Source organism: Equus caballus, chromosome 15, assembly GCF_041296265.1.
Source record: "Equus caballus isolate H_3958 breed thoroughbred chromosome 15, TB-T2T, whole genome shotgun sequence".
Lineage (NCBI taxonomy): Eukaryota > Metazoa > Chordata > Mammalia > Perissodactyla > Equidae > Equus > Equus caballus.
Genome location: NC_091698.1, coordinates 35,238,703 through 35,252,332, shown reverse-complemented (window position 1 = coordinate 35,252,332; position 13,630 = coordinate 35,238,703). Strand labels below are relative to the sequence as shown.

Sequence of the window (13,630 nt, the reverse complement as noted above, 5' to 3'; positions counted from 1 at the left end):
TCCAGATGTGCCATGGTGTGAAGAAGGCTGGGAAGCCTGGCAGTTGGTGTGCTGGGCTGGCTCTTTGAAACCCATCACTACTAAACCAGTACCTGAAATGGGAAGAAAAAGGGAAATGATTTTATCCTTCTAAGTGGTTCTAGGTTTTTTTTCAAAGATGAGATAAGAGACTAAAAGAAGACATGGGTAGGAAAAATAAGCAAAGCTTCAGGCACAATGAGAAGTAAATTTTCCCCCTTGAGAAAGGTGTTTTTGCACAGTTTTTCCCCCTTTGGCCTTATAATATCTAGTGAGGACACTTTTCCAAACTTACATCAGTTTCTTTCTTCTTTATTCTCTTAGTGTGGTTATGTCATATGGTCTTAACTAATTCATTTACCACAGTCTTCATTCCATCTTGCATTCCTTCAAAATCCTGATTGATTTTTTCTAAACTTGCATACAGTAAAAGTCACTTTTTGTGGTATACGGTTCCATGGGTTTTTACAAATGGGTGGAGTCATCTATGCAACATGACAGTACCATAGGACATAGTTCCATCCCCCCCAGAGTTCCATCGTGCTTCCCTTTGTAGTCAGCTCCTCCTTCAATCCCAACCCCGGGCAACCACTGATCTGTTTTCTATCCCTATAGTTCTTCCTTTTACAGAATATGGTATAAATGGAACAACACAATAAGCAGTCTTTTGGGTCTGGCATTGTTCAGTTAGAAAAATGCATTTAAGATGCATCCATGTACTTGTACCCAGAATATATAACATACTCTTATAACTCAAAAATAAAAAGGCCCATAACCCTTTAAAATGGGCAAAGGATTTGAATAGACATTTCCCCAAAGAAGATACATGAAAAGATGCTGAGCATTATTAGTCATCAGAGAAATGCAAATAAAAGCCACAATGAGATGCCACTTCACACCCACTACCAAGGCTATGATGAAAAAGATAGATTATATAATGCATTGGTGAGGATCTAGAGAAATTGGAAGCTGTATCTGTTGCTGGTGGGATTATAAAGTGGTACAGTCTCTTTGGAAAACAATTTCACAGTTTCTCAAAATGTTAAACATAGAGTTACTATATTACCAAGTAATTCCACTCCTAAGTATATACCTAAGAGACTTAAAAACATATGTTGACACAAAAACTTGTATCTGAATGTTCATAGCAACATTATTCATGATAGCCCAAAGCGGAAAAAACCCAAATGTCCATCGACTAAAGAATGAATAAACAAAATGTGATATATCTATACAATGGAATGTTATTCAGCAATAAAAAGCAATGAAGTACTGATATGTGCTACAGCATAGATGAACCTTGAAAAGGTTATACTAAGCCAGTCGCAAAAAGACTACATAGCATGTGATGTCATTTATATAAAACGTTTAGAACAGAGAGAGAAGTAGGTTAGTGGTTACCAGGCGTTGCAGAGAAGGAAAAATGGGTAGTAATAGCTCATGGGTATGGGTTTCCTTTTGGGGTAATGTAAATGTTCTAAAATTAGATAGTGGTGACAGTTGCACAACTCTGTGAACTAGAATATTAAAAAATAAGATTCCTCTGTATTCTTTTGTAATTCAATAGCTCTTTAATTTTTATTGCTGAGTAGTATTCCATTATCTGGATCACCACAGTTTGTTTATCCATGCACCTGTTGAAAGACATTTGGATTATGTCCAGTTTTATAGGATTATTAATAAGCTGCTATAAACATTCATGAACAGCTTTTTGTGTGAACATGAGTTTTTAAGTCACTCGGATAAATAACTAGGAGTGGAAATACTACGTGGTATGGCAAGTGTATGTTTATAAGAAACTGCCAAACAGTTTTTCAAAGGGCTGTAACATTTTGCCTTCCCATGGGCAATGTATGAGAATTCTAGTTGTTCCTTATCCTCACCAGCACTTGTTATCATTAGGGAGGTTTTTCTTCTGTCCTTTTAAGGTTTTACTTTAATAGCTTTATTTATGTATGACACACATACAATAAACTGGCATATATGAAGAGCATACTTTGATTAGTTTATATATATATATATTTTTATTGTGGTCATAATAGTTTATAGCATTGTGAAATTTCACTTGTATGTTATTATTTCCCAGAGACCATATAAATGTGCCCCTTCACCCCTTGTACCCATTCCCCGCCCCCCACCTCCTTCCCCCTGGTAACCACTAAACTGTTCTCTTTGTCCATAAGTTTGTTTCTATTCCACAAATAATTGAAATCATACAGTGTTTGTCTTTCTCTGTCTGGCTTATTTCACTTAACATAGTACCCTCAAGGGCCATCCGTGTGGTTGCGAAGGGGATGATTATGTCTTTTTTATGGCTGAGTATTGTTCCATTGTGTATATATATATATATACCACATCTCCTTTATCTAATCATCAGTCGATGGGCTCTTGGGTTGCTTCCACATCTTGGCTATTGTGAATAGTGCTGCAGTGAACCTAGACTGGGTGCATAAGTCTCTTTGCATTGCTGATTTCAGGTTCTTTGGATAAATACTCAATAGTGGGATAGCTGGGTCGTATGGTATTTCTATTTTTGATTTTTTCAGACATCTCCCTTCTGTTTTCCATAGTGGCTGCACCAGTTTGCATTCCCACCAGCAGTGGATGAGGGTCCCCTTTTCTCCACAACCTCTCCAACATTTGTTATTTTTTGTCTTGGTGATTATATCCATTCTAATGGGTGTAAGGCGATATGTAAGTGTAGTTTTGATTTGCATTTCCCTGATGATTAGTGATGTTGAGCATCTTTTCATGTGCCTATTGGCCATCTGTATATCTTCTTTGGAAAAATGTCTGTTCATATCCTCTGCTCATTTTTTGATTGGATCGTTTGTTTTTTTGTAGTTCAGTTGAGTGACTTCTTTACATATCATTAGGGAGATTTTTTTGTTTGGTTTGCTTTGGTTTTAATTTTAGCCATTCTAATTAATGTGTAGTAGTATCCCATGATGGTCATAAGTTGCATTTTCTAATGACTAATGATGTTGAGTATCTTTTCTTACGTCTCTTTGCCATCCATCTATCTTCTTTGATGAAATATCTGTTTGGATCTTTGCCTGATTTTTAATTGGGTTGTTTGTTTTGTTATTATTGAGTTTCAAGAGTTCTTTATATAATCTGGATACAAGTCCTTTTTCAAATATGTAACTTGAAAATATTTTTTCCCAGTCACTGGCCTTCTTCTCAGTTCCTTAATAGAGATTTGCACAGAGCAAAAGGCTTTAATTTGAATAAAATCCAATTTATACATTTTTCTTTTATGGATTATCTTTTTAGTGGATGATCTAAAACCTTTTTGCAAAAGCTAAAGGTCACACAGATTTCCTTCTGTATTTTCTTGTAGAAGTTTTATGGTTTTGCTTTTTTTACATTAAGGTACTTGATTTATTTTGAGATATTTTTGCATACAAGATGAGATATGTGTGAAGATTTACATTTTTATGTGTGAATATCCAATTGGTCCAGCACCATTATTTGAAAAGACTATCCTTTCTCCATTGAATCACCTTTGCAACTTTGTCCAAAGTCATCTGACTATATTGTTTAGTCTATTTCTTGACTCTCTGTTCTGTTTTGTTGTTCCGTAAGTCTTATTCTTTTGCCAATACCACACTGTCTTGAAAACTATTGCTAGTAAGTCTTGAAATTAGGTAGTGTAAGTCCTCCAATTTTGCTCTTTTTGACAATTGTTTTGTCAATTCTAATTCTTTTACCTTTTCATATACATTTTAGAATTAGCTTGTCAATGTGTACAAAAAATTGCTGAGATTTTTAGGGGCATTGTGTTGAATCTATAGATCAATTTGAAGAGAATTACCATCTTAACAAGATTGAGTTTTCCGATCTATTACCAGCATATCTCTCCATTTAGTTAGGTCTTCTTTTGTTTTTTTCATTAGAGTTTCATAGTTTTCAGTACAGGTTCTGCACATATGTTGTTAGATTTATAACTATTTTTTATGTTATCCTAAACTATATTGTTTTTAGTTTCAAATTCCAGTTGTTCATTGCTGGTATATAGGAAGACAACCGACATTTGTATATTGATCTACATCCTATGATGTTACTAAATTCACTTTTTAATTTAAAGAAGCTTTTTTTTACATTATTTGGAATTTTCTATGTAGAAAATCATTTCATTTGTTAATAGAGACAATTTTATTTCTTCCTTCATAATCTGTGTGTCTTTTATTTCTTTTTCTTGCCTTATATCACTGGCCAAGATTTACTGTACAATATTGAGTAGGAGTGCTGAGAAAGGACATCTTTTCCCTGTTCCCGATCTTAAGGAGAAAGCATTGAGTCTCTTTTTAAGTATGATGTTAGCCATACATTTTTTACTTACAGATGCCCTATTTTAGGTTAAGAAAGTGTCGTAGATTCCTGAGAGTTTTTTTTAATCATAGATGGGTGTTGAAAATGATCAAATGATTTTTCGTGCATCTATGATCATATGAGTTCTTTTCTATTAGCATGATGAATTATACCAATTGATTTTCAAATGTTGAACCAGCCTTGAATTCCTGTGATGAACTTCACTTGGGTCATGATGTATTATCCTTTTTTATATGGCTGTATTCAATTTACTAATATCACATGAGGATTTTTTGTGCCTATATTCATGAGAGACATTGGTCTTTCATTTTCTTTTCTTATAACATCATTGTATGGTTTTGGTATTATGGTAATGCTGTCTCATAAAATGAGTTGGGAAGTATTCCTTCCTCTTCTATTTTCTGGAGGACATTGTATAGAATTAGTATTATTTCTTCCTGAAATGTTTGGTAAAATTCACCAGTGAAACCATCTGAGATTAAAGTTTTCTTTTTTAGAGAGATTTTAACTAGAAATCGAATTTCTTTAATACATATTGAATTATCCAGCTTACCTATTTCTTCCTGAGGGGATTTTATAGTGTATCTTTCAAGAAAATGGTCCACTTTATCCAAATTGTTGAATTTATAGATGTGGAGTTGATCATAACATTTCCTTTTTATCCTTTTAACTTATGTGGGATCAGTAGTGATGTCCCCTTTTTCATTGCTAATGTTGATAATTTGTATCTTCTCCCCTTTTTTCTTAGTTTTTCCTACTGGAGGTTTATCAATTTGACCTTTTCAAAGAGCTGGGTTTAGAGTTAATTGCTTTCCTTTCTTTGTTTTGTTTTTTGTTTTTTGTTTTTGTTTTTTTGCATTTCACTGATTTCTCCTCTAATCTATTCTATGTCCTTTCTTCTACTTGCTTTACATTTAGTTTTTTTTTTAAAGATTTTATTTTTTCCTTTTTCTCCCCAAAGCCCCCCAGTACATAGTTGTATATTCTTCGTTGTGGGTCCTTCTAGTTGTGGCATGTGGGACGCTGCCTCAGCGTGGTTTGATGAGCAGTGCCGTGTCCGCGTCCAGGATTTGAACCGACGAAACACTGGGCCACCTGCAGCGGAGCGCGCGAACTTAACCACTCAGCCACGGGGCCAGCCCCTACTTTACATTTAATTTTTAATTTATTCAGAGTTTCTTAAGGTGGAAGCTTAGGTTGCTGATTTGAAATATAAGCATTTAATGCTATAGATTTCTGTCTAGTAACTGCTTTAGCTGAATCTCATGAATTTTGATATATTGTATTTTTATTTTAATTTAGTTTTATATATATTAAAATATATTTTAATACCCCTTGAGACTTCCTCTTTGAAAAATGGCCTATTTGAAGTGTATTTTTTATTATTAAAATGTTTAGGGAAAATTCCTATATATTAAAATATATTTTAATACCCCTTGAGACTTCCTCTTTGAAAAATGGCCTATTTGAAGTGTATTTTTTATTATTAAAATGTTTAGGAATTTTCCCAGATATCTTTTTGTTATTGATTTCTCCTTTAATTCTATTATCATCAAAAAATATACTTTTATGATTTCTGTCCTTTTACATTTGCTAAGATTTGCTTTATAACCCAAAATATGATCTATTTTGCTAAATCTTCTGTGTACAGTTGAGAAGAATGTGTCTTCTGCTATTGCTCAGTGATTTTTCTATAAATTTCAATTAAGTCAAGTTGGTTGATGATGTTGTTCAGGTCCTCTGTATTCTTACTGATTTTCTGCCTACTTGTTCTGTTAGTTACTCAGAAAGAAGTGTTGAAATCTCCAACTGTAATTGTAGATTTGTCTAATTCTCCTTTAAGTTCTATCAGCTTTTGCCTCATTCATTTTTTAACAACCTTTTAATTTTAGAATAGTTTTAGACTTACAGAAAAGTTGCAACAATAATATAGAGGATTTTCATAAGCTCCTCATCCAGTTTCCAATACTGTTAACACATTACATTAGTATGATACATTTGTCACAACTAATGAAACAATATCACTATATGATTATTAAATAAAGTCCATACTTTATGTGAATTTTCTTATTTTTACCTGATATCTTTTTTCTATCCCACAATCCCTTCCAGGATAGATATTACATTTAGATGTCTTGTCTTGTTAGGCTCCTCCCGATTGTGACATTTTCTCAGACTTGTTTTTTTTATGACCTTGATAGTTCTGAGAAGTACTAGTCAGGTATTTTGTAGAATGTCCCCCAATTTGGGGTCGTCTGATGTTTTTCTCATGATTAGACTGGGATCATGGATTCTTGCAAGGAAGACCACAGAGGTAAAGTATCATTCTTATCACATCTTATTAAAGGTACATGCTAGCAACATGACTTATCACCAGTGATGTTAAGCTTGATCACACAGCTGAAGTAGTATTTGTCTCCAGTATAAAGTTACTACCCCACTTTCTATACTATACGCTTTGAAAAGAAGTCTCTAGGCACAGACTACACTTAAGGAGTGAAGTTATGTTCTACGTCCTAGATGCAACAACAACCCCAAAGCAGGAAGCGTATCCTGTGTCCATATCTTGGTTTTTAATACCATATTCCAATAAAAGGAATCAGGGATCCTTATAGAAATGGCTGCTTCTAGGGATCATTCAGGGAATAAACAGGGTGAACCTGGAGCATCTTGGAGTGCCAAAAAGTAAGGAAGAGCTCAAAAAGCAAAGTGATGGAATATATCAAAGGGACACAGAAGTCAACTGAAGAGGTTCTCAGTGGCCAAAGTTGTAATGATTTGAGCAAACAAATCATGTAGTATTGCATTATAACCCAAATCATAAAATAAATATCCATGAGATCATATTGGCATAAATGAACAACTGGATGGATGGATGGGTGAATGGATGGACAGACAGACAAAGGAAAACAGACGAATCTTCTGTACAAAAAACTCCAAATAATTTATGAAATACTGCATCTCAGGATGGTGGAGCTTCGTTTATTTTGATGCTCTCTTGTTAGAAGTATTCATATGTAGTATTGTTATTTCTTCTTGGAGAATTAACCCCTCTATCATTTATGAATTTTCCCTCTTTATCTTTGATAAGATTTCTTGTTCTGAAGTCTTCACTGTCTGAAATTAATGTAATTAGTCCAACTTTCTTTCAGTGTTTGTATGATATGACTTTCTCTGTCTTTTTATTTTTAATTTACCCATGTCTTTATATTTAAAGTGGATTTCTTAGACAGCATGTAATTGGTTTCTGCTTTTTTTATCCAATCTGATCAAAAAGTCTTTTAACTGGTATGTTGAGACCATTTACATTTAAAGTGTTATTGATATGGTTGGATCAAATCTGATATCTTGCTAACTGGTTTTTTTAATTTATTTTATTTGTTCTTTATTTCCTTTTTCCTCTTTTTCTTCTAGTCTGTTGATTTCATTATATATGTTTTATGATTCTATTTTATCTTCTCTATGGAGTTATTATTCATACCTTTTTTAAGCTGTTTTTAGTGGCTATCCTAGATTTAAAATATACATTTTCAATTAATTCAAATTGGCTTTCAGATACTATTATACTGCTTCATGCGTAGTATAAAGACTTCATAAGAGTATACTCCCCAGTCTTCCCTCTCATTCTTTGTGCTAATGCTGTCATGTGTTTTACTTTTACATATACTGCAAACGCAATATATTGCTACTACTTTTGTTTTATATAGTTATCTTTTAGAACAATAAAAATGGAGAGAAAGGGGGCCAGCCCCATGGCCGACTGGTTAAGGTTGCACACTCTGCTTCAGAGACCCAGGGTTCCACTGGTTCAGATCCTAAGTGTGGACCTAGCACTGCTCATCAGGCCATGATGAGGTGGCATCCCACATAGCACAACCAGAAGGACCTACAACTAGAATATACAACTATGTACTGGCGGGCTTTGGGGAGGAGAAAAAGAAGAAGAAGAAGAAGAAGATTGGCAACAGATGCCAATCAGGTGCCAATCATTAAAAAAGAAAGAGAGAGAAAATAAAATTTATTTTACCTTTATTCCATTTCCAATGTTCTTCATTTCTTTGTATGGACTTAAGATTCTGACTCAGCATATTCATTCTGCCCGAAGAACTTCCTTTAATATTTCTGATTGAGTAGGTATGCTAACAATGGATTCTCTACATTTTTTTAAAAAAAAAGATCTTTATCCTTTATTTTGAATGGCATTTTCACTAGGTGTATAATTCTGAGTTGACAGGTTTTGTTTGTTCTTTCAGCAGTTTAAAAGTATCCTTTCATCAACTTTTTGCTTGCATGGTCTCAGACAAGAAGCCTGACATAGGTCTCATCCTTGTTCTTCTGTAAATAACATGTATTTTTTTGTATGACTGCCTTCAAGATTTTCTCTTTTTCTTAGTTTTTGGCAATTTGTAATGTGATCTGTCTTAGGTGTATGTTGTTGTTTATAGTTTGTATTTATCCTGCTTGGTGTTCTGTCAGTTTCTTGGATCTGTGGTTTGATGCCTGTCTCTAATTTTGAAAAAAGTGCATGGGATCAGCCTGGTGATGCAGCAGTTAAGTTTGTTTACTCCACTTCAGCAGCCTGGGGTTCACCAGTTCAAGTCCTGGGCACAGACCTAAGCACCGCTTATCAAGCCATGCTGTGGCAGGCACCCAACATATAAAATAGAGGAAGATAGGCATAGATGTTAGCTCTGGGCCAATCTTCCTCAGCAAAAAGAGAAGGATTGGCGGCAGATGTTAGCTCAGGGCTAATCTTCTTCAAAATAAATAAATAATAAAAATTTTTTAAAATGCAGCCATTATTTATTCAACTATCTCCTTCCACTCTGTTTTCTATCTGTCTTCTCCTTCTGGGATTTCTATTGCATGTATGTTAGACCATTTTATTTTGTCCCACAGCTCTTGGATGTTCTGTTTTGAGGTTTTTTTAAGGGAACATTTCACTATTTTTTCTCTGCCAGTTTGGGGAATTGTACTCACTTGTCTTCAAGTTCACTGATTCCTTCGCTGTGTCAAGCTCATCAAAGACATTCTCTCTCTTACTCATTTTTATTTCTAACATTTCTTTTTGATTTTTAATTATAGTTTCTATGTTTCTACTACATTTCTCATCTGATCTTGCATGTTGTCTGCCTTTTCCATTAGAGCCATTAACATATTAATCACAATTATTTTAAAGTCTCTGTTAATTCCAATATACATATCATATCTGAGTCTGATTCTGACTTTTTTTTTTGTCTCTTGGATGTATATTTGTCATGTCTTTTAATATACTTCTTAAATTTTGCTTGAAAGCCAGATATCTTATGTACAGTACATACTGAGTACAGTAGATACTGAAGAAAATAATTTTTATGTCTGGAGGTGAGAATAGTTATCCTTTTACTTGGCTTTTTGTGTGGCATGCTATGTTGAATCTAGTAGGAACTGGGTGGAGTTGAGTTTTGGTGTTGCTGCGGTTACCCTCAGTATACTACAGCCTTCAAATTGTTCTCGTGGTGCCTCATGTTTAGGGTTTGGGCTGATTTGCCAAAGGTCATTTTTTAAATTTGTTTCCCCCCGACCCTGGGCCCTCCTTTTGTCTTGGGCCCAGAGAGAATCTGTCTCTTGCAGCTTTCCACGCTGTATTCCACTGTTATTTTTACTCAGTACTTGTTAGCCTGGTGAGAGAGGTGAGAAGGGGCATTCCCTCATGGTCTGATTAGGCTGCTGTCTTAGCAAGTCGCTGTGTCCCTTGTCCTCAGAATTCTTACCTTCATTGGTGTTCCTGCCCCTCCTCAAGCTAGAGTAATGAGCCTAGAATGTATTTCTGTCCCTTTCCCATGGGTAGAGCTTTTTTTGTTTTCCTCTTCTATTTCTACAGCTATATACAGATACCTACAATGAGTTATCACCAATACCTTAAGGTGACAGTTTTGGTTGTTCCCTCCCCTGACATCAAGTCTTTTGTTCTGGAGGAAAGCTAGGAGAGATGGGTTGGTTGGAGTTGCTCTAGTGGCTGCTGTTCCCTCCCCCAGCCAGCACCATAAGGAAGGCTTTCTTAGGATTCTGCCAATCATCCCTGTGAACATCTCCATATTTGTAGCTCCCAAGGACTCCACATTCTCATGCTAACCTATACCCAGTCTTTAGCAATTTATTTTTAAAATTTAGCTGAATCTTCTTACTTGCTTAAATGGCAACCCAAAGGATCTCTCCTGAGTCAGCAAAGTCTCAGGTCCTGTTTCTTGCTGAGGAGAAACCTGTGGGTACCAATCTCCCCCCAGATTTTAAGTTAGTTAGTTGCCCTGCAACCTCAGTTTTCTGATGGTTCAGTACAAGCCATTAATTTGCAGTTTGTCCAGCTTTTTCTTTGTGGTAAGCATAAGTGTAAAGAGTTCCAGCTCTCTGCTTTTCCAAATTGAAACCAGAAGCCTTGGCCTATGTTTTTAAGATGAAAAAGCATGGTGCCTCTGAGAGTGTTTGTTTTCCAGCTTCCAGTTATCATTGACTTGAGGAACCCAACTTTGAAGCCTAGACATTGGGCAGCTATTGAACAAACAGTTGATGCCAGCCTGGTGGACCTTGACGTTCCATTAACCTTGGACAAGCTCTCTGAGCTGCATGTTTTTGAATTTGGCCAAGAAATCCAGGATATATCTGGACAGGCTTCGGGAGAAGCTGCCTTAGAAACAATTCTTAAAAAGGTAAATCTGAAAAATATATATTCTGAAGATCAGGGAATGTAAAGGTTTTCATATTCAGCATGAAGATCACCAACTTTTGGATTATCTGGATGGATTTTTAACATTGAAGCTTCCACTCTCTCATTATTGGTCATCCTTCCATTGCTACCTTACATTTACTATCATTATTGTTACCACCTCTATAAGTATCCTCTTTCTACTTAGCTTATACCCCAACAGGAACTTGATGGCAACAAAGTTTGAAATCTGCCTGCCTACGTAAAGAGCCTCACATTAAGGAAGATATTTTATACCAAAATATGTTATCTTTCAAACAACCAGGAAAGGCTAACTGTGTGAAATACTTCAAAAGACATTGAGAAGACTATCCTACTTAGGATGCTTACCTCCTTACCCTAAAAATACACACATATCTACCAATCACCTATGTAAAAAGAATTTTTTCTTTTAATTAAAGCATAAAGTGGTAGGGAATACACATTAAAGTATCACTAGTTATTCATATGTGTTAACATTAGTCAATAAAATTAAGCAGATCAGTGTCATCTAACCGAGAAGAGGATTTTAAGATTTTTAAAAGCGGTAAGGAGGAGAATGGGATAGTTATGGAATTTTCACTTGTTTCATTCCACGTGCATTTATTGAGTGCCTAAACACAAATGAATTCAGATATCCTAAGACTTGAACTATTTCTAAGGTGGAGGATTCTTGGAAAACAACCGAATTTGTGGTTCTCCCTCACCGGGACTCCAAGGACGTATTTATCCTAGGCGGCACAGACGACATACAGGTGGGTAATTGGGTTATTGAAAACTTATGGTAAAGGTTCTGGCTAGAGCTACTCCTAAATCTTCTATGGGAGATTAGGGTAAAGGAATGAAATATGAGAGTTACTAAGTAACAAAAAATCTGGGCAAAATATGAATAATGACATAAATATGACATAAATGCTTGTACATGAAATATTTAGCAAAGCAATAAAAGTGGCATATATATGTAAGAATTATAACCCTATAGTTGATAACTGTTGAAGAATTTAGAACAGCAGAGATCATTTATGGCTAAGGTGATCAGAGAATCCCTCGTAGACCAGCCAGGACGTGCTACACCTGAAAGAGCAGATGGAATTTGGTAGACATAGATGAGAATGAAGGGCATCTCAAACCATTTAAATGAGCAAAGAAACATGAATAAGCATTTCAGGTTTACGGCACACTTCGAAGCTAAGTTCACCTGAATTATTTGAGGTTGCGAGGAGATGGCCATGCTCTATGACAACAAAAGAAGGTAAATCTAACCCACATGTCTAGAATAGTCTTAGTGACTTAAAATCCAAAGGCACTTTTGTTTAGCAAAGGGATCTGGGTTTTAAGGCCAAATTTGAAAAGCAAAGTCCTGACCTATTAAGGTGTACCCAGGCCAGAACTGGAGATGAAGTGGCTTTGCCAGATGTAGGTTGGAAGAGCAAGACCAGACATCACTCTGAGCAAACAGATGGGAGAGCAGAGCTAGGATGAAAGTCAGTCAGTATGAGGCCAAGTGATGCTAGGTGATGGATCTTCTGCCGTTAGGAATTTTGTAATTTAAATAGAGCAATTAAAACCCTTTAGATTAACAGCTACGTTTTTTTAAATGCACATGTTGTCTGAGAGTTGTTGTAGTGTAAGGGGGAGTAGAGAGAAAACTGCCTCTCATCATTCAGAGCTTGATATGAATGAGTTCAGTTTCCCTCTTCCTCAGGATAATTGAGGGAAAGTGATGATTCATTGGATAGAGAAGACAGCTAATTTTGCAAGTTTTGAGTGCTTTGAGAAATAGAAGCCTGGATGACCAAATGATGTAAAGAAGATATCAGATACCTAAAAGTAGGAGGAGAAAGGAGAAGAGTGAACCAAAGAAAAACTTGTGCCACTAATAATTACAGAAACAGCCAAGATTTGGCAATTAGAAGTCCATTGAGAGAAGATCGCAGTGGGTTGTAAGCCATAGTGAAAGGAATGGGAGGGGAAGTGGATGGAGTGGAAACAGTAGGTGGGACTAAGCTATTCATTCAAATAGTTGGCTTTTAAATGGACTCTTGGCATTAAAAATCTGTAATTAGCTTTGAAAGCACAAACAGATGATGTTGCATCTCTTTTCTTCTCTCTTCTTTAAAGGTCCTTCTTGATGACAGCACCATCAACATCGCAACCATTGCCTCATCACGTTATGTTGGTCCGCTGAAAACTCGAGTGGATGAATGGCAGAAACAACTTGCTTTATTCAATCAAACACTGGTGAGTAAGGATAATGTCAATTCGTGGACTCAGAGAAATAGAGAGCCACAGGACCTTAGAAATCATTTGTTCAATCATTTAAATATTATATAGTTTAGATGTAAGATTTGTTTACATTTTGTTACATTCAGAATATTAAGGAAAATGCAAACATATTAAACATATTGAGTTCTTCTTTAAATTATTATACAGCTTAATGTTATTATCATCACCCTTGTATTAGTTATTGTTGCTGTGAAACAAAATACCACAAACTTCATGGCATAAAACAATATGCATTTATTATCCCACAGTTGCTGTGGGTCAAGAGTTCAG

General features: G+C 35.5%; 1 protein-coding gene across 4 annotated transcripts in view; it reads left to right on the top strand.

The window, feature by feature from the left end:
* The window catches only part of DNAH6 (dynein axonemal heavy chain 6), a 257,423-nt gene that overhangs the window by 72,900 nt on the left and 170,893 nt on the right, over window positions 1-13,630 (top strand). For all 4 annotated transcript variants that reach the window (XM_001916886.5, XM_070236219.1, XM_070236220.1 and 1 more), the window contains exons 19-21: window positions 10,827-11,039; window positions 11,737-11,829; window positions 13,196-13,315. In XM_001916886.5, coding sequence (XP_001916921.3) covers window positions 10,827-11,039; window positions 11,737-11,829; window positions 13,196-13,315 — 426 coding nt within the window. The remainder of the gene's footprint in view (window positions 1-10,826; window positions 11,040-11,736; window positions 11,830-13,195; window positions 13,316-13,630) is intronic.